Source organism: Hyla sarda, chromosome 3, assembly GCF_029499605.1.
Source record: "Hyla sarda isolate aHylSar1 chromosome 3, aHylSar1.hap1, whole genome shotgun sequence".
Taxonomy (NCBI): domain Eukaryota; kingdom Metazoa; phylum Chordata; class Amphibia; order Anura; family Hylidae; genus Hyla; species Hyla sarda.
In genome coordinates, this window is record NC_079191.1 from 429,229,235 (window position 1) to 429,253,075 (window position 23,841).

Below are 23,841 nucleotides of genomic sequence, written 5' to 3' on the forward strand. Positions count from 1 at the left end.
GTTCTCGCTCAGCTCTGTTGTATTTCCAGGCGACAATTCAGAGTCACATGTCAGTTGTTCCCAAAAAGATGAAGCAGAGCATAGGTTGAAAATTGCAGTTTTCAAAAGCTACCCTTCATCCATTCCTGGAAAATAAATTTAGGAAACACCCGTGTGTTCAAAATGTCCTCTTTACCCCTATAGACTTGCATTGAGGATGTGATGGCATGAGGGGGCGGGGCTATGACGTCACAAGTTCCCGGCGCCGGCTCCAGCGTTCGGAACAGTTTGTTCCAAACAATGAGCAGCAGAGTGCCCCTTTAAAGCCTCATATGTGCTCGAAAATAAAAAAGTATGTATATATCTATCCATACAAAGTATAAGATAAAGAAAAACAACAGTCAGGTATCCGAAGACTTGAAAGTCTAGAAAGGGTTAAAGAAGCTCCTCAGGAACACAACAATAATACAGTAAAGAGCAATCAGTGGCATAAAAACACACAGGCGCCCACCTCATGAGCTGCCATGTACTGTGCCACCGTGCCCGGGCCAACGCAGCCCTCGGCTACTTGTTAATGTAGCATTACAGATACAGATGACAGTATAGTGACTCACAGACTCCACCGCCAGATGGGATCCACTGCCAAATGACTGCGCACAATTACAGTCACATACATTCTGCTCAGACGTGCTAAATAATGAAGTAGAGGATGGGGGGGGGGGGATTTATCATTCGCTCAGTGTCTTGTGCTCCGGCATTTGTTTCTAAAGCAATTGATAGACTGTTTTCTCAGCGTGAAATCATTAGTTTGGTGCCAATATTTTGTGAGTTTTCCAGTGAAAAACAGCCACATATAATAGTCTAAAATAATTTAAAAAAAAAATTGAAAATTTAACTATACTTACCTAGACCCATCCCCTGCAGCTCCTGTTATTCTCCATCCAGCTTCCTGGTAATCTCTCTTTTTCCTCTTGGAGCAGGACCTGCCAGCTTAGCCAATCACTGACCGCACAGATGTTCCATTTTGACCAGTGATTGGCTCAGCCGGCAGGTCCTGCAACAAAATTGCTCGTCTTGGAAAGCAGGAATAGGAAAGAAGATCAGGGGACCGGACAGAGGTGAATGGGAGCTGCAGAGGACCGTGGCTAGGTAAGTATAGGTTTCTTTGTCTATTTTTTACTTCACCCCAGATATATATTTAGGTATACAGTATATCCCAGACATGGAAATAAGTAATTTACCTTACTATTGTCAATTAGTAAAATTAACCTACCTATAGTCTTCTCAAATCCATCAATAATTCCTTGTATATGTATTTCAAACTCAGTGTTAGGAGGGAGGACCAGGACGCTGTTAGAAGCAGCCGATGACCTACAATGAAGAAGTCATGTTAGCAGAATGGACACAGTAGATGGCAGGGGCACTGCCACACCCTGAAAACACATAGGGCACGCTGAGGCAATGGATAGCAAGGGGGTAGATGCTCATGTAAGTGAGAAACCTATGTAGCGCAAAACCAGATACATTATCCTCAAGAAAGCCACATTGAGACCTGGGGAAACCAATGTAGAACCCAAGGACAAGCGACACCACAACTTTCAGTATGACCCCATGGTGACACATAGCGAGGTCTACCTATACACCAAGCTGGCCTTTACTAGTCTTACCATCTTGGACTGTCTTTGCTTTTATCATCAGTGACCGATTCTTCATGATCTAAAAAATAAATGATCATTATACAGTGTATATATATATATATATATATATATATATATATATATATCTAGCAGATTAGGAATTGTGCAGTATATTGAGCTTCATTGAGCTTCACTATTTACAGTCAGTGCCGACCTCTCAGCAGTGCGATCCTGGGTATAAAGTGTACCTGTGATTATAAGAAACTTTTGATATGCTGAAGAGACATTGTCAGAAGTTTTGATAAGTCGCCATCCGAGTGTTCAGACCCTGAACCGATCAGTAGAACTAGCCAAGAGAAGTCCAGGCTTAGCACGTTCTCTCCCAGCTCTGTGTCATGTGACCAGGACAGACTCATATAGTAAGTCTATGGGACTGTCCCACTCATTGGAGAGACTTGAGCCGTAGCCTGGTTCTCTTCCTGCTGATATGTTGGGGTCTGAACACTTAGACCCTGGTCAATAAAATCTTTTAACAAGTCCCTAGGATATGTAAAAAGTTTTTATAATGACAGGTACACCAGGTAACCAGCAATACAGGCCAGAGCTAAATTTAAGAGATCCTTTTCTACATCCCTATAGCATACCCTCAGCAGCAGCAGCAGCATGAAGGCTATTATAAAGCAGTACAAAGCAAAGTAACCTATGAATCCAGCACTGGATATAACACTTAGAGCTTCCAGTAGCCTTTGCGTGTGTGTATTTCTGTTTCGTCAGCTCCCTTCTCCATAGACTTCTATCGGCAGCTGTAACCTTACCCCTGAGCTAATCCGTCTCAAGATAGATTTTTAGTGTCAAACATGAAGCTTTTATTGAGATAGACAATAAAACAGATACAGGCAGTTATTCGGGACTCAACCCGAAGAAGAAGGTACAACATAAACAAAAAAAGGTAACAATAAGCAATGGCATATGGAAAACTTACGGTGGGGATCAAGGCATGGGTCAAATATAGGTGAGCAATCATTACAGGCAAACAGCAGTTGAAAATGTGTTCTAATATAAAGACCGTGTCGAATGCATATCAGGACAATAATTGGAGGAAAGCCACGGGTCCCACACTCTCTCAAAGACAGAAACCACATCATCCCTCATAGCATTCAATTTATCAGATAACATAATAGTATTTACTCAGTCGATCACGCTCTCCAGCGACAGGGTAGGCGTCTTCCACCTCCCCGCCACATGAATCCGAGCCGCCATCAGGATAAATTGAGATAAACGGAATAGCCTGTAAGTCATGAGGGTAGGTCGCTTACTAAGAAGGCAAAAGGCCAGTAGGAGCGGGCAGGAAAACGCTGTGATTTCTCTGATCATATGGACCACGCCTGTCCAAAAAGTTCTAGCAACTGGGCAGGACCACCAAGTGTGGTACATGGAGCCTAGATGGTCACAGCCATGGAAACATAGCGGCGAAGAGGCCGCAAAAAACCTGTGTATGCACGTGGGAACAAGGTAAGTCCTATGCAAAATCTTAAGCAAAGTCTCTGTAAGAGAGACCTACCAACTACCCCTACTAAGAGATTCACAACATGAATGCCAGGTGTCGAGAGGGAATGTAGTGTGAAAATCAGATTCCCACTTTCTCATAAAGGGCAACATGGTATCGGGTGGGGGAGAATTCAGTTGACTATAGATTATAGACAATAGGCCCCTTTGGGTAGGAGAGTATCTAAAAAGACGCTCAAAATCAGACAGAGTAGAAGAGGAGGGAAAAGAGGAAGGAGAAGAGGGGAAAGAGCGTAGAAAGGAAAAGATTTGCAACAGTCGGAGACCTTCAGAGACCGGAGGGTCGTAGCGAGAACGAAATTCCTCCAGCGTCTGAAGGCGACCCCTCACTAGAAAGTCATAGTAGCAGTGAAGACCTTGGTCAGAGGAGTTTAAACCTGGAAGGAAGCGAGGGTTGTTAAGCAAAGGAGTTAAGGGAGCTGAAAAAGATTGTAGTTGGAAGCGGAATCGGACCATCCGCCAAAGAGACAGGGAGTGGAGAGTGAGCAGAGCAGAGGAGGGAACCTGACGGGTTACCGGGGGAATCGACCAGAATAGTGAGGGAAACGTATGGGAGGACAGGAGTGAAATTTCCAAGCCAACCCACAACGGAATGGACTCAGACGCCATAAACCAGGCCATCTGATTGAGCCGGGCTGCATAGAAGTATTTTAGCAAATGAGGAACTGACATGCCCCCTAGCCTTTTGTGATAGTACATTGTCGTCATTTTAATGCGGGGTCTCTTCCCTCCCCATATAAAGGAAGCGATGTCTGACTGAAGGGTTTGGAGGTCGGATTTCCCCACTGGGATCGGCAATGTCCTAAAGAGGTAAAGGATACGAGGCAATATCACCATCTTATCTGTGTTTATTCTGCCTATCCAGGACAGGTGAGGCTGTCCCAACGCTTCATATCAGCCCTAATAGAACGCAGCATACAAGCTCAAGATAGATTTTTTTTATCAAAAAAAGGGTTTTCCAGGTTTAAAAATAAATAAATAAATTATGAGTTTGAGGGGGGAGAGAAAAGGAGGATTTTTTTTCCTAATAAGATGTATATTTCAAAGCTTTTTCTATTTTCTTATACTATTGATTTATGCTAAGTGTGCTGACAGGTTAATAACGGTTTAATCTGTTGGCAAAATATTTAAAGTTTTCTCTGAATTATTTTTATCTAAAGAAAATTGATATTGGAACATGATGGAAAAAAGTGCAACTGATAAATACGGCAGCACAGCAATATTGGATTCGCGGCACGTGAATAAATTGTTCCATATTTTCCTAATGAGCTGGAAAGACATGTTTCTTTTTGCGATCAGCGGCGCATTGGAATGGCAAGGAAATATGGGAAACGTCAAATAAAGATGAGGAGGAGGTGCATGGTAACAGAGTCTAAATAGAACAGTGTTTCTCAACAGGGTGCCTCCGGCTGTTGCAAAACTATAACTTCCAGCATGCTGGGAGTTGTAGTGTTGCAACAACTAGAGACACTCTGTTGGGACACACTGATATAGAAACTAGAACAAAAGGTGTTAAAGGGGTATTCCGGGATTATTTTTTTGACTGTGCTACAGGGGTTGTAAAGTTAGTTCATAATATAGTGTCTGTATCTGTGTTGAACGGCTGGTCTCGCAATTTTTATGTGATCTTTTTTTATCAATTTTATCAGCATACGAAATGAGTGTTGTTTTAGGCTTTTCCCAGGTTGCAGTGCGGCCAGAGACAATGCATCATTAGATAGGTGTTGAAAGGGAGCATGAAAGTGCTTCAATGGGTGGAGTGATCTCTGGGTGGGAGGGAAATCATTCTCTACAGGGCTGCAGAGAATTGTAGTTTCAAACACAGCACAGCATGGAAGGGGGCCTAGCTGTGCTGCAATGGGTGGGTGGCTGATGTGTGGGATGGAGATGAGTTACCTCCCACTTAGAAACAAGGAATCCTGGGGATTGTAGTTGGAGGGAGGGAACAGAAACAGTATATAGCTAGTGTACACAAACAAGCCAGCAGGACATGGCCATTTACCACCAACACAAGCACAGATCCTTGGTAAGCATGTCCAATACTAGCTGACGGGTTATTAGTAAAGTCACCTTATGTTGGATAACCCCATTAAATAATTCTGCAAGAAGCAGTTTGTAGTTTTTAATACATATGCTCAAAAGCCTGGAACAATCTGTGTGTTACAAGTGGCAACCCAGGATTTATAATCTCTTTTTTAGGGGGTTGAATCCTTTTGCAAGTAACTATAATTGCTCTGCATAATCAGCCATAGACTTTGCTGTATTCCGTCATATATTACCATATTTATGTCCTTCAAAAGTGACTTGCTTCTTGCCTCCAGGAAGCTCACGTGAAGCCGACGCACTTCGAGAGATAGGTCGCTGTTTGTCTTCTGTCAAGGAGGAAAGAACCAAGTGGACTTCAAACACTGGCGCCACTTCTTGTTTCCCCCGGACGTTCTTTAGAATTTCACTCATCACCTAAATTAACAAAAGAGAAGAGAAATACCATAAAAAGAGCCACATATATACAGTATATAAATTTATATATATATATATATATATATATATATATACACACACTAAATTATAATACGTATGAAGGGGCATTGTTGGCTATAGGCGTCTGAATCCCTGGGCAAACACCCCATTCACCACGACGTGCCACTCCACCAGCAGAATAGTAGTGAGTGCAGCTCTGGAGTATAACACAGGATATAACTCAGGATCAGTACAGGATAAGTAATGTAATCTATGTACACAGTGACCTCACCAGCAGAATAATGAGTACAGCTCTGGAGTATAATACAGGATATAACTCAGGATCAGTACAGGATAAGTAATGTAATGTATGTACACAGTGACTTCACCAGCAGAATAGTGAGTACAGCTCTGGATTATAATACAGGATATAACTCAGGATCAGTACAGGATAAGTAATGTAATGTATGTACACAGTGACCTCACCAGCAGAATAGTGAGTACAGCTCTGGTGTATAATACCGGATATAACTCAGGATCAGTACAGGATAAGAAATGTAATGTATGTACACAGTGACCTCACCAGCAGAATAGTGAGTACAGCTCTGGAGTATAATACCGGATATAACTCAGGATCAGTACGGGATAAGAAATGTAATGTATGTACACAGTGACCTCACCAGCAGAATAGTGAGTACAGCTCTGGAGTATAATACAGCGTATAACTCAGGATCAGTACAGGATAAGTAATGTAATGTATGTACACAGTGACCTCACGAGCAGAATAGTGAGTACAGCTCTGGAGTATAACACAGGATATAACTCAGGATCAGTACAGGATAAGTAATGTAATCTATGTACACAGTGACCTCACCAGCAGAATAGTGAGTACAGCTCTGGAGTATAATACAGGATATAACTCAGGATCAGTACAGGATAAGTAATGTAATGTATGTACACAGTGACCCCACCAGCAGAATAGTGAGTACAGCTCTGGAGTATAATACAGGATATAACTCAGGATCAGTACAGGATAAGTAATGTAATGTATGTACACAGTGATCTCACCAGCAGAATAGTGAGTACAGCTCTGGAGTATAATACAAAATATAACTCAGGAGCAGTACAGGATAAGTAATGTAATGTATGTACACAGTGACCTCACCAGCAGAATAGTGAGTACAGCTCTGGATTATAATACAGGATATAACTCAGGATCAGTACAGGATAAGTAATGTAATGTATGTACACAGTGACCTCACCAGCAGAATAGTGAGTACAGCTCTGGAGTATAACACCGGTTATAACTCAGGATCAGTACAGGATAAGAAATGTAATGTATGTACACAGTGACCTCACCAGTAGAATAGTGAGTACAGCTCTGGAGTATAATACCAGATATAACTCAGGATCAGTACAGGATAAGTAATGTCATGTATGTACACAGTTACCTCACCAGCAGAATAGTGAGTACAGCTCTGGAGAGGGGTTGGGTGTGTCTGAGCTCCTGTTACTTCCAGACTCTTCCAGTGAAGCAGTGATTTCCATCCGCCCCTACCCAGGTGTGTGGCAGATACCTGGGTAGAGGGTTTTCCTGCTATGGAGCCCCAGGAGGCTTCATCTTGCACTCCCCGTACCCGGCCGGCGGTGGGTGCAAAGGAAAATGCGACGGCCAGCAGCCAGGATGGGGTGAGACGATCCACCAGGGCCCATCGCCATGTGGGGCCCCCTCCCCCATCCCCAGCTGGGAGCTGCAAGGCTTCCAGCAAAAGTTCCTCTGGGAAAAGAAGCTCATCCAGGCAGAGGAGTGGAGTGAAGGCTTCTACCTCAGGCTCCTCAGAACCCCAGCAATGGGGGGTAAAGGAGCCAAGGGACTCCCTGGATACTTTCGGATCTAGAATCCAGGCAAAGATGGCCCAATATGAACAGCTTGGCAAACAGCTACGAGGTCTAAGAGAAGACATTAAGTTTACAACTTACCAGGCGGATACAGCAGCCAAGGGCAAGAGAGCAGCGTTCACTGCAAAGGTGAGAGCACTAAAGAAAGAGGTGGAGGAGATTGTTCAGCTGAGAGCGGACATTGTGGCTGGAGCCGGCTTCTTCAGTGAGAAGATTCTAAATGAAGAGAGGTTCCCCAAAAAGGGGGTCTCCAGAGGTTCAGAAAAAGAGTGTCACAAAGATGACTGCCAGAGCGAGGAGGAGGAGATGGAGGGAGGTGAGGAGGGGGATGTGAGTGGGGGGGATATGGACACGGGTTCTGTTTGTACCACCACTGTTACCCCAGACCCCCCACTTACCATCAGTGCGGACTATATAAACCCGGCTCAGGTGGCCTTACCTCCCTCCAGTGAGGATGATGAGGATGGCAGTGACTGCAGTGATGGCAGCAGCTCGGCAGATGGGGGTCTCCTGCGGGCGATTGTTATGCAGGAGTCCACCACCCGTCTGGAGAACTTCACATTTGGTGATGATTTGGGCCCAGAAGAGAAGGGGAAGAGGAAGAAAGTGAAGGGCAAGAAGAGGAAGAAGGCACAAGGAGTGAAATTTGTATTTTCTTCTTTCCAGCAGTCTGGGTCGGCTGAGAAGTCAGCTCAGGGTGCTGGGTCCCCCAATCTGCCAGACCCCGTTTCTGTAGTGGAGCGGGGCCAGCATGGGGGATACAGTAGTGCACCCAAAATGGCCGCGGGTGCTATAGAAAAAAAAGGACACCCTCCTGTGAGGGGGGAGGGTGTCCAGGCGCCAGAAAATAGCGGCAGATTCACCCGTCCGGGGGGCGGTCCCTCGGTTGAAGTGGGCGGTACAGGTCCTGGCGCTGCAGGGCACTCCCCTGTGAGGGGGGGGGAGTGTCCGGGCGCCGGACCTTGTTGGTTCAGGGGGCGGTCCCCTAGGTGACGTTGACGGGGCGGGAGTGCGTGGCCACCCATGTCAGAGGCGGAGCCTGTCTCTGCGTCCCAGGAGAGTGGAAGGAAGAACTCTACAGCGCCAATCCTAAAACCGGCAACCCTTGTACATGAAACAAAAGACCCAGCCAGCCCAGCCTGTAATACAAGGGAGAGTGTAGGCAAGAGTGAAAGTGAAAGCAAAAATGGTAATGTGCAGAATGTGAGTTATGGTAGTGTGCATGGGAGGAGTTGTGGTAGCAGTGTGGATGAGGGGGGTGCAAGTGGTGTACAAGAGAGGGGTGCAAGTGGTGTGCAAGGGAGGGGTGCAAGTGGTGTGCAAGGGAGGGGTGCAAGTGGTGTGCAAGAGAGGGGTGCAAGTGGTGTGCAAGAGAGGGGTACAAGTGGAGTGCAAGAGAGGGGTGCAAGTGGAGTGCAAGAGAGGGGTGCAAGTGGAATGCAAGAGAGGGGTGCAAGTGGAGTGCAAGAGAGGAGTGCAAATGGGGTGCAAGAGAGGGGTGCTAGCGAAATTCAGGTGAGGAGTGGTAGTGGAATGGCAGAGAGAGGTTTGGTGGCTGACACCTCTGTTAAGAATAAGGGTTCTGGTTTGGTTTCTGGTTCGACTGCCCCCCCGGTAGTGGCTGCTTCTCCCAGAAGCTATGCCAGCGTCACTGCCGGGGGATCAGGGGGATCCCCATCTCCATCTGGCTCTGGGGGTCACTTGCAACAGCGCCTCCTGGAGGCTCTACGTAGGGGAGACAGATCAATTCATGTAGAGGGGAGGGGTGAGGTTGACCTGTCTTTTTGGATAGAAAGACACGGCTTAGGCGCCTTCCGAGAACAAAACGGGGAGGTGGTCTGGTCCCTTCCGACATCCGGGCAGGAAAGTGGCCGTAGGAATGTGGTCCGTTTAGTGTGGAGGGGCGAAGATGGGTGTCCGCCTCGGGGTAAGGTGGTTGAGCTCCTCCTCCGGATGGAATTCAGGGCAAGTGACATCTTTGCCCTGATCCACCCCTACGCTACTTCCGAGTTTGACATCAGCTTCGTTTGGCCAGAGGGTTTGGAACTCTTCTGGTCGAACTATGAGGTGGTGAAAAGCGAGCCCGGCTGGCGGGATTTTGCCGTAAAGGCGATATCCCGTCAGAATTTGGTCAAGAAAGTGACCGTTTTGACACGTAACGAATCACTTTCATGCTATGATATCATGACCTGGCTCAGCAGATATGGTGATGTGACGGACATGCCGAAAAAGAACTACGACGAACATGGGATCTGGTCTGGGGCCTGGACGTTTTCCGTCAAACTGAAGCGTTCGGGGAGCACTGTTGCCCACATCCCATTAGCTGCTTTTCTTGGGAGAGACAGAATCCAAATTTTCTACCAGGGGCAGCCCAAGGTCTGTCACAGGTGTGGCAGCCCCACTCACTTTAGCGCAGCCTGTACCGTGCAGGTCTGTGCTCTGTGTGGTGGGGTAGGTCATCTTGCCGCATCCTGTAGGCAGATCAGGTGTCATCTGTGTGGTGTCTTAGGACACCCTTTCAGCCGTTGTCCTAGCGCCTTTGCCCGTGCGACGGTCACCTTGGCTGGGGAGAGCAGTAATGTTGCCTCAGCTGGGGAGGGCACGAGTGCGGGTGAAGGTGCAACAGGGTCAGTGAGGAGGAAAAGTCCCGCCAAGCTGAGGCGGGAGGCTAATCGGAGAAGGAGCAGGGAACTGGAGAGTTCCCATGTGGCAGGGGTAGCTTCTGGCCCTGCTCCAGAGGTTAGTCCTGAAACTGCTGAGGCCCTGGGGGAGAATGTGCTGGATGAGGAAATGGGGAGAATCTGTAGAGAAGAAGGCAGCAAGGCCGATCTTTCCGATTCCTCCCACTATGAAAGTGTGGATGAGGAGGGTGAAGAGAGGCCAAAAAAGAAGGGCAGTAAAGGGAGAAAGAAGAGGTCGGAGCCCTCTAGTCCCCGTGCTACGGACCAGGTCCCAAGCGGAAGCTTACCTGCCCCCCCTCTGATTGATCTGTCTAACCGGTACTCTGTACTCGATGCCATCTCCTCCCCCTCCTTGGAGGGGGGGGGGTCGAGGATGGGGTGCCTGAAGTGGGGGAGCCTCCAGGGGGAACTGGGCCCTGTCCTGATGGGGCTGTTTCCTCAGGGGATGGGGCCAAACCAGAGCCAGGCGGAGATGGGGATTCAAAAATGGACCAGTCAGAGTCTAAAAAGAGGTCCAAAGGGAAAGAAGCTTCCTCATCTGGGGATGAGGGGGTGAAAAAAAAACAGAAATGAGGGGTTAGGGCCGTCTAACTCAATCACCCATGATGGCGGCACTCACCCCATTGACGCTGGCATCTATTAACTGTGCCAGCATAAAGTCGGATACGGCTAGATTCGCAGCCTTTGATTTTCTCGGCTGTGTTGAAGCCGATATTTTGTATCTGCAGGAGACCAGGTTGTCAGATCTAGCCTCCCTGGTAAAAGCCAGGAGAGAGTGGAGGCGCGGGCCCTCCCACTGGTCTCTTGCGGCTGAGCCGTATAGTGGGGTGGCGGTCCTTTTTACCGCTCCGGTTGAATGCAGACGGGTTATTGAGTTAGAAATGGGGAGGTGCCTGATCTTAGATGTCCTCATGAAGGGACAGGAGCTCCGGCTCATTAACATCTACGCCCCACAAACCAAGTGGGGCCGCAAAGATCTCTTTATGAGGATCAAGCCCTTCCTTTTTACTAGCCGGCAAGTGATCTTTGGAGGGGACTTCAATACTGTCACAAGGTCCCAAGATAGGAGAGGTTCCAATGGTCCGCTGGCTTACGACAGCATAGCTCTCAATAATATAGTTAGGGAAGCTCGCCTAGAGGACGCCCACATCCGGAGCCCCTCAGGCCACGCGGGTTTCACCTATCATCGAGGTAGCTGCAGGTCTAGGATAGACAGGTTTTATTTAAAGGAGGAAGCCGTCTCTTCCGCAGTGTCCGTGGTTGAGGTGGAGTTCTCCGATCACTGTATGATTTTGTTTTCCTTGAATGTTTCAGAGACCCCCCGGATGGGTAAAGGTTATTGGAAGCTGAATTCGTCCCTCCTGGAGGAAGCGGAGGTAAGACAGTCCTTTGAGGATTTTCTTCAGAGTCAGGTACCTTTACTGGACCTTTGTAGTAGTAAGTCAGAGTGGTGGGAGATATTCAAGAAGCGGGTTGCGGGGTTCTTCCGCCAGCTCTCGAGCCTCAGGTCCCTGAACAGGTATCGCTTGTATCAGGGTCTGAGGAGGAAACTCGAGCTTCTCGTCTCGACTGGAGGTAGCCGGGAGGATATCTCCAGAGTGAAGTCCTTGCTGATGAGGTGTCAGTACGATAGGCACGCATCTTTGATTTTTGAGAGGGATTTTGGGAAGTACCGCTCGCCCGATTCTTACAGAAACTGCAAGATGTCAGTGAGTAGTAAAATCATCTCAGGACTGATTGATAGTACGGGATCTCTGAATCGGTCCAGATCAGGGATCCTGGAGGTCGTCAGATCCTTCTACTTGCACCTCTTGGGGAGGAAGGATCTAGATCGGGACAAGATGTCGGCTTTCCTGGCTGAAACCATTCCTGAGCCAGGGGTAGACCCCTCTCTTGGCGTTTTGGCAGAAGAAATTAAGGAAGAGGAAGTGAGACTGGCGATCGAGGGGCTTGCCCCCAAGAAGTCGCCAGGTCCGGATGGCTTAACATCCGAGTGGTACAAGACCTTTAAGGAGTCTTTAGCTCCCCTCTTGACTGTGGTATTCAATGAGTGTCTCTCCTCGGACACTCTGCCTAGGTCAATGAGGAGGTCAGCCCTGATTCTTCTCTCAAAGGGTAAAGATCCTAGCCGGATTGAGAATTGGAGGCCCATAGCTCTTCTCAATACGGACAGGAAGCTTCTGGCCAAGATACTGTTTAATCGGTTGGTGGAGTTTGCACCCCGGCTCCTTTCGGGGGCCCAGCATTGCTCTGTTCCAGGCCGAAGCACCTTAAGTGCTGTTCTCGGTGTCCGGGAGGCAGTGGAGCAGAGTAGTGCAGGTCTCTGGAAGGGGTACTTGCTGTCCCTGGATCAGGCCAAAGCATTTGATCGGGTGAACCATGACTACCTCTGGTCCGTCCTCCTGAGATATGGCTTACCGTGTGCTTTTATTAATTGGCTTAAGACCTTATATGCAGGGGCAGAGAGTTTCCCGCTGGTGAACGGGTGGTCTGGCCGCTCTTTTGAGGTGGGGTCCGGAGTCCGTCAGGGTTGTCCTTTGAGCCCGCTTTTATACGTGTTCGCAATTGATCCCTTCGTCCGGAGGGTAGATTGTGGGCCGTTGGCGGGAGTCGGGATGAGTCTGGCGGAGCTGGATGTCGCCCAGAGAGTGGTGGCGTACGCTGATGATGTCACCATTTTCGTGTCCTCGAGAGAGGAGGTCGATGTGGTGATGTCGGAGGTGGAACGTTACTCGGAGGCATCCGGGTCTAAGATCAACCGGGATAAGTGTGAAAGTCTCTGGCTGGGAGGGGGAGATCCCACTTTTGATCTCCCGGACACCCTCCCAGGGCCCCAAGACTCAGCTAAAATTCTGGGCATCACATTCGGCCAGGATGATTATCCCACCAAAAACTGGGACGGTAAGCTCCAGGATGCCACTCATAGGGTGGATCAGTGGAAGGGTTGGTCTATGACCCTCAGGGAAAGGGTACACCTGATCAAATCGTACCTGCTCCCCTTGTTTATCTATCTGGGCAGTGTATGTATCTTGCCAGAGGCTTACTATACTAGGATCTACAGCCTGTTTTTCCAACTGTTATGGGGGAACAGGATGAACCTAGTCAAGAGGGAGGTTACGTACCGCACAAGGAGACTAGGGGGTTTATCTATGGTAAACCCTGTGGTGTTCTTAACAAACACCTTCTTGAAAGCCAACATCTCAAACCTCTGGTCAGAGAGGGCTCCTCCGTGGGTACTCTCCTGCAGGGAATGGTTTCGGCCTTTCTTCCAGGAATGGGAGACATGAGGGCAAGTGAAGGACCTCCGTACGCCCCATGGGCATCTTCCGGCTTACGCTACCCCGACTCTGAAGGCGATACGTCGGTGGGGTCTGGGAGTGTGGGAGATCAGGACCCAGTCAAGGCAGTTCCTTGACAAACGGGTTCTGTTGACCCACTTCCAGAAGCCTCTGGCGCTCAGGGACTGCCCAGGTCGGGATCTGAGGGTGGGGTTGTATCTCTTAAATATGAAAAGGATCCCCCAGAAATTTTGGGACTTGGCCTGGCGCTGCTTTCAGGGGAAGCTATATGTGAGGGACAATTTGAAGTGTAGGAGATCTGATGACCGGGGATGTCCCCGAGAAGAGTGCGGGGACATGCTGGAAAGCATGGACCATTTCCTGCTTCATTGTCCCTTTAATATAAGGGTCTACAACCGGGTGGGCGCTTCCATCGGCTGGAGTCAACTTGCCGGCCTTACCTATCCAGAGTGGGCTTATGGGGCATTCAGGAACCTGGGTGGCCGAGATCGGGGCACTTTATTCTTAGTCAGTTTAGTGGTTAGGTACTACACGTGGAATGCACGGTGTTTAGTGTCTAATCAGCGCAAAGTCCTCTCCGAGGTGGAGGTCTGTAGGAACATCACCGGTGACCTCGGGAAGATCAGGTCTTTGGAGTATGGCAGTCTTGGTACCAGTAGGGCTTCTCTCCTATGGAGAGGGTTTTCTTTTGATGTGCCCTAGGTACTAGACCTTTTGGGTAGAGTACCCTTGTTTTTGTTAGGGACAGTGATGCAGGGACAGGGTTAGGGTGATAGTAGGGTCAGTTTATCTTTAGGGATATTGGTAGGGAGAGAGGTAGGGTGCAGTTAGGGAAAGAATATACATTTTGTATGTATCAGGATTGCCTTCCTTCTTCCTGGTGGTGGGCTAATGCATGTGCACCATAGCTTTTTGTTTTGTTTTCAGATGCTATGGTTATGAAGGGCTTACAGGCACCGAACTTGGGCCTAAAGTGGGTTGTATTGTTTGCTTATGTATGTTAAAGCTGGTTATGGTTAAGTTGGTTGGGAGGAGTTCTAGGTTGGGAGGGTATATTTGTGGGTGGTGGTGGTCTTTTCTTTTGGTGGACCTGACATGGGTCAGTTGTGTACTGGACATTGAGGACTATGAACTGTATGGAAAAAAACTCTGACCCATGTACAGGAGGGCGGGTGGTGTGGGTGAAGGGTCAGTTTAGTGTAGAATGTTCTTTTATATTTGTAGGTGTGTTTTCTGTTTATTTATAGGTGTATATAGTTTGTGTATAGTAGTGTATATAGTTAGTTATGTATATAGTATGTATAATGTATGTTATATTATTGTAAAATGTTTTATTTTATTTTTTTTTTTTTTTAAGTATATAGTATTTATAGTAGAGATAGACATGGCAGTCGAACCAGTTTTGTTTTTGTAGTAATGTTTCTTTAGTATCCCGTTGTGGATTTATTTTCTTTGGTTTATATATGTAGTATGTAGTAAAGATGTGTGTAAGCATGTGTGTATTGTGTTTTCTGTGATATTTTCCCGAGTTTGGGTATTTTGAGTTGAATTTAATTTATTTATTTATTTTTTTTTGGTTTCTTGGTTAAATGTAGTTAATATATGGATATATATGTGTGCATGTGTGAGTGTGGTATAGTGTTGTTATTATTATTTTATTAATATTATTATTTAAAAAAAAAACATGGTGTGCAGTGTGAGTGCTTGTTGTGTTTTCTATGTATGATTTTTCCCGAGTTTGGGTGTTTTGAGTTAAAGCAAAATAGTGCTATTTTTATGTTTCTTATGAGTGTGTTGTTTGGCTATGAAAGGTGTAGTTATAATATTTCTAGTAGTTATAATATTTCTAGTTCTAGTAGGAAAGCTGGGCTGGCCGGTTAGGCAGGATTTTTGTTCTTTTATTTAAATGTAAAGTTTGGGTTTATGTTATTTCATGTTGTTGTTTTTTGTTATGGCAAAGTTGTGCTGGTTTATGTTTTGTTATGATTTATATTTTTCTAATAAAAGATTTACAGGATATAACTCAGGATCAGTACAGGATAAGTAATGTAATGTATGTACACAGTGACCTCACCAGCAGAATAGTGAGTACAGCTCTGGAGTATAATACAGGATATAACTCAGGATCAGTACAGGATAAGTAATGTAATGTATGTACACAGTGACCTCACCAGCAGAATAGTGAGTACAGCTCTGGAGTATAATACCGGATATAATTTAGGATCAGTACAGGATAAGAAATGTAATGTATGTACACAGTGACCTCACCAGCAGAATAGTGAGTACAGCTCTGGAGTATAATACAGGATATAACTCAGGATCAGTACAGGATAAGTAATGTAATGTATGTACACAGTGACCTCACCAGCAGAATAGTGAGTGCAGATCTGGAGTATAATACAGGATATAACTCAGGATCAGTACAGGATAAGTAATGTAATGTATGTACACAGTGACCTCACCAGCAGAATAGTGAGTACAGCTCTGGAGTATAATACCGGATATAACTCAGGATCAGTACAGGATAAGAAATGTATTGTATCTACACAGTGACCTCACCAGCAGAATAGTGAGTACAGCTCTGGAGTATAATACCGGATATAACTCAGGATCAGTACAGGATAAGAAATGTAATGTATGTACACAGTGACCTCACCAGCAGAATAGTGAGTACAGCTCTGGAGTATAATACAGGATATAACTCAGGATCAGTACAGGATAAGTAATGTAATGTATGTACACAGTGACCTCACCAGCAGAATAGTGAGTACAGCTCTGGAGTATAATACAGGATATAACTCAGGATCAGTACAGGATAAGTAATGTAATGTATGTACACAGTGACCTCACCAGCAGAATAGTGAGTGCAGATCTGGAGTATAATACAGGATATAACTCAGGATCAGTACAGGATAAGTAATGTAATGTATGTACACAGTGACCTCACCAGCAGAATAGTGAGTACAGCTCTGGAGTATAATACCGGATATAACTCAGGATCAGTACAGGATAAGAAATGTATTGTATCTACACAGTGACCTCACCAGCAGAATAGTGAGTACAGCTCTGGAGTATAATACCGGATATAACTCAGGATCAGTACAGGATAAGAAATGTATTGTATCTACACAGTGACTGCATTTTAATGTAGCTTTAAAGGGAATTCCAGTGTCTAATAACTTATCCCCTACCCACAGGTTTCTGACAGTGTGGGGCATTTGGGACTGCTCGGAATCTCCACAATCTCTCCAAGGGAACACAACTTTTCCAGCGGATGGAGGGGAGAGGCGAGCATACACACTGCTGCTTTATTCATTCTCTATGGTGATACCTGAGATACTATAGCACTTGGATATCCAGAACACCCTGCTCTGTACAGACGAGGGGCAAAAACCCCAAAACAGCACTGTCTGTAGATGGGTCCTCTCTTCTTCTGGAGAGATCTCTGGCTCGGCAAAAAATTCCAATCAGTTTCTAAAACTCTGAAGGTGGAATGAAAACCTGACGTTTCGGGAAAATTATCTGAAAAGGTGATGTGACTGAGCTGCTTTACGTATCCTCCCTTCCCTTACCTTAGAAATATCTACAGGTGAACCGGCCATTTGTTGGACTTTATCAGACATTTCCTGGTTAATCTTTTTGTCCTCACTGACTCTGAAATAAATAACCGTTTAAAAAAAAAAAAAAAAGATACATATTAATTATAAATGTATATTAAATTTATATTGTACTTCAGTCATGACATATAAAGGGGTACTCCGTCGCTAGGCATCTTACCCCCTAGCCAAAGGAAGACCCCTGCGACCTCCATACAGCAACCGGTGTTCTGAACGAACGCTGGGCGACGGCGGAAGTGGACATAACGTCACGCCACGCCCCCTTGTGATGTCACGCCACACCCTCTCCATGCAGGTCTATGGGAGGGGGCATGACGGCTGTCTCACGCCCCCTCCCATACACATGCATGGAGGGGGCGTGGCGTGATGTCACAACCACTGCAGCCTTCAACCAACATTTGTTCAGAACGCCGGAGATCGTGGGGGGCCCCAGTGCTGGACCCCCACGTTCAGTCATCTTATTCCCTAGGGGATAAAATGCCTTGCGGCGGAGTACCCCTTTAAAGGGGTTCTCCACTGGCCAACGTTCGGAACTAAGCCGTGTGTGTGCTGCAGGGGCTGACCACTCCCCCTCGTTACGTCAGGTCACACCCCTCAATGCAAGTCTATGGGAGGGGGAGGGTGATGGCCGCCATGCCCCCTCCCATAGACTTGCATTGAGGGGGCGTGACCTGACGGCATGGGTACGGTTTTGGGTACGGGTAAAAAAAACAGACAAAACCGTATAAGACGCAAAACGGACTAAACCGGATTATGCGTTTGTGTTAAAGGGGTACTCCGGTGGAAAACTTTTTTTTTTTTAAATCAACTGGTGCCAGAAAGTTAAACAGATTTGTAAATTACTTCTATTAAAAAAAAATCTTAATTCTTCCAGTACTTATTAGCTGCTGAATACTACAGAGGAATTTTTTTTATTTTTGGAACACAGAGTCCTCTGCTGACATCATCACCAGAGAGCTCTGTGGTGATATCACGAGCACAGTGCTCTCTGCTGACATCTCTGTCCATTTTAAGAACTGTCCAGAGTAGGAGAAAATCCCCATAGCAAACATATGCTGCTCTCAACAGTTCCTAAAATGGACAGAGATGTCAGCAGAGAGCACTGCGATTGTGATGTCAGCAGAGAGCTCTGTGTTCCAAAAAGAAAATAATTTCCTCTGTAGTATTCAGCAGCTAATAAGTACTGGAAGGATTAAGATTTTTTAATAGAAGTCATTTACAAATCTGTTTTACTTTCTGGCACCAGTTGATTTAAAAAAAAAAGTTTTCCACCGGAGTACCCCTTTAAGTCAATGCATACGGTTTTCTATACGGTTCCGTATGGTTTTTAACTTGAAACCGTATAGCAAAAACGTGGTGTGCGTTGCAGCCTTAGACGCGTTTGTAAAGACCTCGCTTTGTCTTTCTTTTTCTCCTCCGCTGATGTCTCGCTGCTGGAAGCTTCTAAGAATTTGAGGAACATCTGGACGGAATTGGAGGCTATGGATCGCAGCATCTCCTGGAAGAGGCAGTCGACCAGGCTCAGAAACCTTCCGAAGCGCTCCTGCAGGTTCCGCCATTCGGACAGCTCGGTGTAATTTGGCTTCTTAGTGGATTTCGATAAAAAAGGGTCCATCAACCCCAGCGCCTCGGCCACCTGGAACGTAAAGCGTTACACGTTACTGATGCACATCGCTTATATTGCACATCTTATGTTTGCCGTATAATGGACACCCGCAGCTGTTATATGAAGTAATTCGATTTTCTCCCGCTGGGTAACACATAGCTGTTTTATTGGAATGGGGGGGCGAGGGTGGACAATCTGGAAATAATACACAGAAGCCACATAATAAGGCAGTGTTTCCCAACCAGGGTGCCTCCAGCTGTTGCAAAACTACAACTCCCAGCATGTCCGGACAGCCAACGGCTGTCCGGACATGCTGGGAGTTGTAGTTTTGCAACAGCTGGAGGCACCCTGGTTGGGAAACACTGTGATAAGGTGTCATGCAGAGTCATGTGACAGAGTCATGCACAGTGGTCCCTCAAGTTACGTTAGGGTGCATGCACACCACCTTTTTGCTATATGCAGTTCCCGTATACGGTTTCAAGTTAAAAAACGTACGGAAATGTATAGAAAACCGTATGTATTGATTAATTGTAAACCGTATATGAAACGCATCATCCGGTTTAGGCTGGGTTCACATCACGTTTTTTTGCCGTACTGTTTTCAATCCATTTTTCTAAAGAAAACCGAATGGCAAAAAAACGTATGAAACAGTATGGGAAAAAGTAAACCGTATACGTTTTTAAACTGTATACTGTTTTTAAAAGTGCATACAGTTCCGTCCGTTTTTATAAAAAAATAAATAAATAAAAAAACATAAGTTTTTGATAATTTTATCCATTTTTAATGGGAGGGGTGTTGGGTGGGGACTTTAGGATGCAAATGCGCAAGTACAAAGTAAAAACCGTATACGGTTTACGGTATGGAATTGTATACATGTGCGTTTCCCATTGAAGTCCATGTTAAAAAAAAAAAAACGTATGCGGTTGCAGTACAGTTTTTAAACCGGAGTCAAAACCGTGGTTGACCACATTTTTGTCTCCGGTTTAAAAACCGTACTGCAACCGCATATGTTTTTTTTTTTTTTTAACATGGACGTCAATGGGAAACGCACATGTATACGGTTCCATACGGGAAACCGTATACAATTTTTACTTTGCACATGCGCATTTGCATCCTAAAGTCCCCACCCAAGACCCCTCCCATTAAAAATGGATAAAATTATCAAAAACTTTTTTTTTAAAATAAAAACGGACGGAACTGTATGCACTTTTTAAAACAGTATACAGTTTAAAAACGCATACGGTTTACTTTTTCCCATACTGTTCCATCCGTTTTTTTGCCATACGGTTTTCTTTAGAAAAACTGATTGAAAGCAGTATGGCAAAAAACGTGATGTGAACCCAGCCAGTCCGTTTTGCATCACATACGGTTTTGTCAGTTTTTTACCCCGCACCCAAAACCGTAGACTATCGCGTTTTTTGGTGACGGGTGAAAAACCGTATTAAACCGTATACGTTTTTTTTTTTTTAACATGGGAGTCAATGGGAACCGTACAGAACCGTATGTGTGTACGGTTCCATCAGGTTTTCACCATACGGTTTTTGACTTTGCGCAGTTTTTTTTTTTTCTTGGAATTTCAAACAAACAAGTGAAACTTTATTCAAAATGGAGTGAAAAGTTAAAAATGTATAGACAGCTGTAAGTCCCTTTATACATATTGGGCATGGACTTTCTTCAGGGTCGAGCACAGTTATGGACATTTATCACATGACATACTACAAAACTATAAACTGAAGCTCGCATGGGCCATTACAGGAGTACTGCAGAGTAAGACACTTATCCCCTATCTGCAGGATGGGGGATATGTGTCTGATCACAGGGGGGGACCAATCCCTGAGACCCCCCCGTGATCTCCTGTTAGGGGACCCGGCATTGCCGCGCATAGCGCGACCCCTCCATACAGCTCTATGGGAAAGGCAGGGATGCATCTCCACCTCTCGCATAGAGACAGCCAAAGGCACAGCCCCACTCCCCTTGATTACATGACTTGTCCGACATCACCTGACACACAACAGACGAAGCAACACCGGACTAGTGATGTATTGTCTCGGGCTGGACAGCAAGCTGGGAAAGGTCTCACATTCAAAGAACCCAAAATCCCGGAATACCCCTTTAAATGGGTACTACGGTGCTGACAACTTATCCCCTGTCTAAAGGATCGGGGATAAGTTGCCTGATCGCGCGGGGTCCCGCTGCTGGGAACCCCCAGCGATCTCGCACGCAGCACCCCACTCTCATCAGGGCCCGGAGCGGATGGTCTGATGACGGGGCCGGTGATCGTGACATCACAGCTCCGCCCCCCGTGTGACGTCACGCTCCACCCCCTCAATGCAAGTCAATGGCAGGGGCAAGACAGCTGTCTCGCCCCCCCTGCCATAGACTTATATTGAGGGGGCGGAGCCGTGACGTCGCACGGGGGCGGAGCCATGAGGTCACGATACTCCAGCCCCGTGATCGGCAGTCATCAGACACGAAGCGATGTTCGTTCCAGGGCCTGATGAGAGCGGGGTGCTGCGTGCGAGATCGCGGGGGGCCCCTTTAGATAGGGGATAAGTTGTCAGCACGTTAGTAGTACCCCTTTAATGTGTGGAAAATGAAGAGACTTTTTACCTTGAATAAAGTTTGATCGATAACTTTAACCAATGTTTCTCTGAGCGCCTGAAGTTTTTTCAGGCCGTTCTTGCACGCGGCGCTCTGAATATCGCAGAAATCCTTCAGGGAATAAGTGCGCGAGGGATCCAGCTGCGGAGAAGAAGAGTTTGACCAGTCAGAGGTATTGCATACATATGCACGCTCACTGTGTACATGCAAACATGTACTCACACACAAACATGGACACTCACTAGTAGAGCGGGCGTGTCCCAACCAGGGTGCCTCCAGCTGTTTCAAAACTACAACTCCCAGCATGCCCGGACAGCCTTTGGCTGTCCGGGCATGCTGGGAGTTGTAGTTTTGCAACAGCTGGAGGCACGCTGGTTGGGAAACATTGCTCTAAGGAATCTGACAGCTGGACACAACTTTTCGGGTATCCTGAAGAGATATCCCAAATGGTTTAAGATGACTGCCTACTTTCGTAAAATCAAGCATACATATGCACGCTCACTGGCCCTCATTTACTAAGAGTGGAGTGTCCGTTTGTGTCTGACTTTTGCTTTTCCGACCCCTTTTTTTCTCTTGGTATTTACTGATTGTTGCACTTTTTCCGATCTTTTTAGTCGCAGGGAAAAATCTGTCGCACAGTCATTTCTGTCGCAGGGTTCATCTGTTGCATGGAACAATCGGTCGCAGGCTTAATACCGTCCCACATTAAAATCTGGCGCATGCCTAAATCTGTCGCAAGGAAAATTCTATCGCAGTGCGACAGATTTTTAAAATAAAGACCAGGAAAAGAAAAAATAATTTGTGAATATATATATGTATAGAAATATAAAACTATATCTATATCTATCTATATGTAGATTATATATATATAGATAGAGAGAGAGAGAGAGATTAAATAAATGTAATAAAATAATCTATCTGTATATATAAATATATATATATATTTTTTTTTATATATATATATAGATATATATAGAGAGAGAGAGAGAGATTAAATACATTTAATAAAATAGTCTATCTGTATATATAAATATATATATTTTTTTATTAATTTTTTAAAATATATATATATAAATATATATATATATATATATATATATATATATATATAGATAGAGAGAGAGAGAGAGAGAGAGAGAGATTAAATAAATTTAATAAAATAGCCTATTTGTATATATAAATATATATTTTTTTTTCATAATTTTTTTTTAAACATATATGTATATACACACATATAGGTAGATGTATTAAAATGTGTGTGTGTATATATATATATATATATATATATATATATACATATTTTTTTTTTTATTCACCATTATTACTGAAACAATAGGGAAAAAAAAAGACATGTTGGAAAGACTCATAAAAGTGTGAAAATAAAGTTAAAACGTTGTTTAAAAATTAATTGTGCAAAAAAATAAATAAAAAATAACAGAATCGCTTGAAAAAGAGGAGGCAGGCAAAGGAGCAAACAGCCAGAGAATTTACTCTGCTCCCTGAAACGTTATACAAGCTTTAAAGTGTCGGGTTTTCTTCCCAGAAAATTCACATGATTTTCGGAGTGGTTTTCAGAAAAGACGAGTAATTTTGGATGAAATGTAGGGAACACGCCCCTTTTCCCAAAAACAACGCCCATCTTGTAGGTTTTTTTTTTCACTCAGAATGATTCAGATTCTGTCGTGTTTTTCCGTGAGACAGAATTTAGGCGCAAAACCCGACAAAAAGAGTCGGAATCCTGTTAGTAAATGAGTGCATGCAAACATGCACTCACGCACAGTAGTATGCTCTCTATAAACATCCGCACTAACATGGACACTCCGTATCTAGAGCCGTGTGTCCCAACCAGGGTGCCTCCAGCTGTTGCAAAAACTACAACTCCCAGCATGCTGTGAGTTGTTCTTTTGCAACAGCTGGAGGCACCCTGGTTGGGAAACATTGCTCTATGGGATCTGATAGGTGAGCACAACTCTTCCGGTACCCTAAATAAATACCCTAAATTGTTTTTGATAACTGTCTACTAAGGGAATGTTCACACGGCGGAATGTCTGCAACTCAAAGCGAAACATGCTGAACAGAATTGCGGCAGATTTTTCTCAGAACACGGAATTCCGCCGAAATTCAAGCCCCATGGATTTCAATGGGATTCTGCCGCGGAATTCCACAAAATAGAAGACCGGTCATATATTTTTGCAGAATGCGGAAAGAAATTCTGCTGTCTGAATAGGACTGCTGAATCCCATTCAAATTAATAGGCAGTAAAATTACAGCGGAATATCCAGCGGAATTCTACCGCAGAACATGTCAACATACCCTAACCATACACATAAAAAGTGACTTTGGCGTAATGGCCTATTTCTGACATTATCTCTGATACTACACATATAGATTGCTCATCTAAGACCATATTCTGGTGTATAAACTAGCAGCGACATGCGATTAATTAAAGGAAAAAACTTTTTTTTTTTTTTTTTTTTATCAACTGGCTCCAGAAAG

General features: G+C 45.3%; 1 protein-coding gene across 3 annotated transcripts in view; it reads right to left on the reverse strand.

The window, feature by feature from the left end:
* Positions 1-23,841, reverse strand: part of DNAH14 (dynein axonemal heavy chain 14) — a 410,501-nt gene that overhangs the window by 351,824 nt on the left and 34,836 nt on the right. For all 3 annotated transcript variants that reach the window (XM_056568451.1, XM_056568450.1, XM_056568452.1), the window contains exons 10-15: positions 21,355-21,486; positions 18,530-18,774; positions 17,094-17,175; positions 5,462-5,642; positions 1,647-1,695; positions 1,253-1,350 (exon numbers count right to left, since the gene is read on the reverse strand). In XM_056568451.1, the coding sequence (XP_056424426.1) occupies positions 1,253-1,350; positions 1,647-1,695; positions 5,462-5,642; positions 17,094-17,175; positions 18,530-18,774; positions 21,355-21,486 (787 nt within the window). The remainder of the gene's footprint in view (positions 1-1,252; positions 1,351-1,646; positions 1,696-5,461; positions 5,643-17,093; positions 17,176-18,529; positions 18,775-21,354; positions 21,487-23,841) is intronic.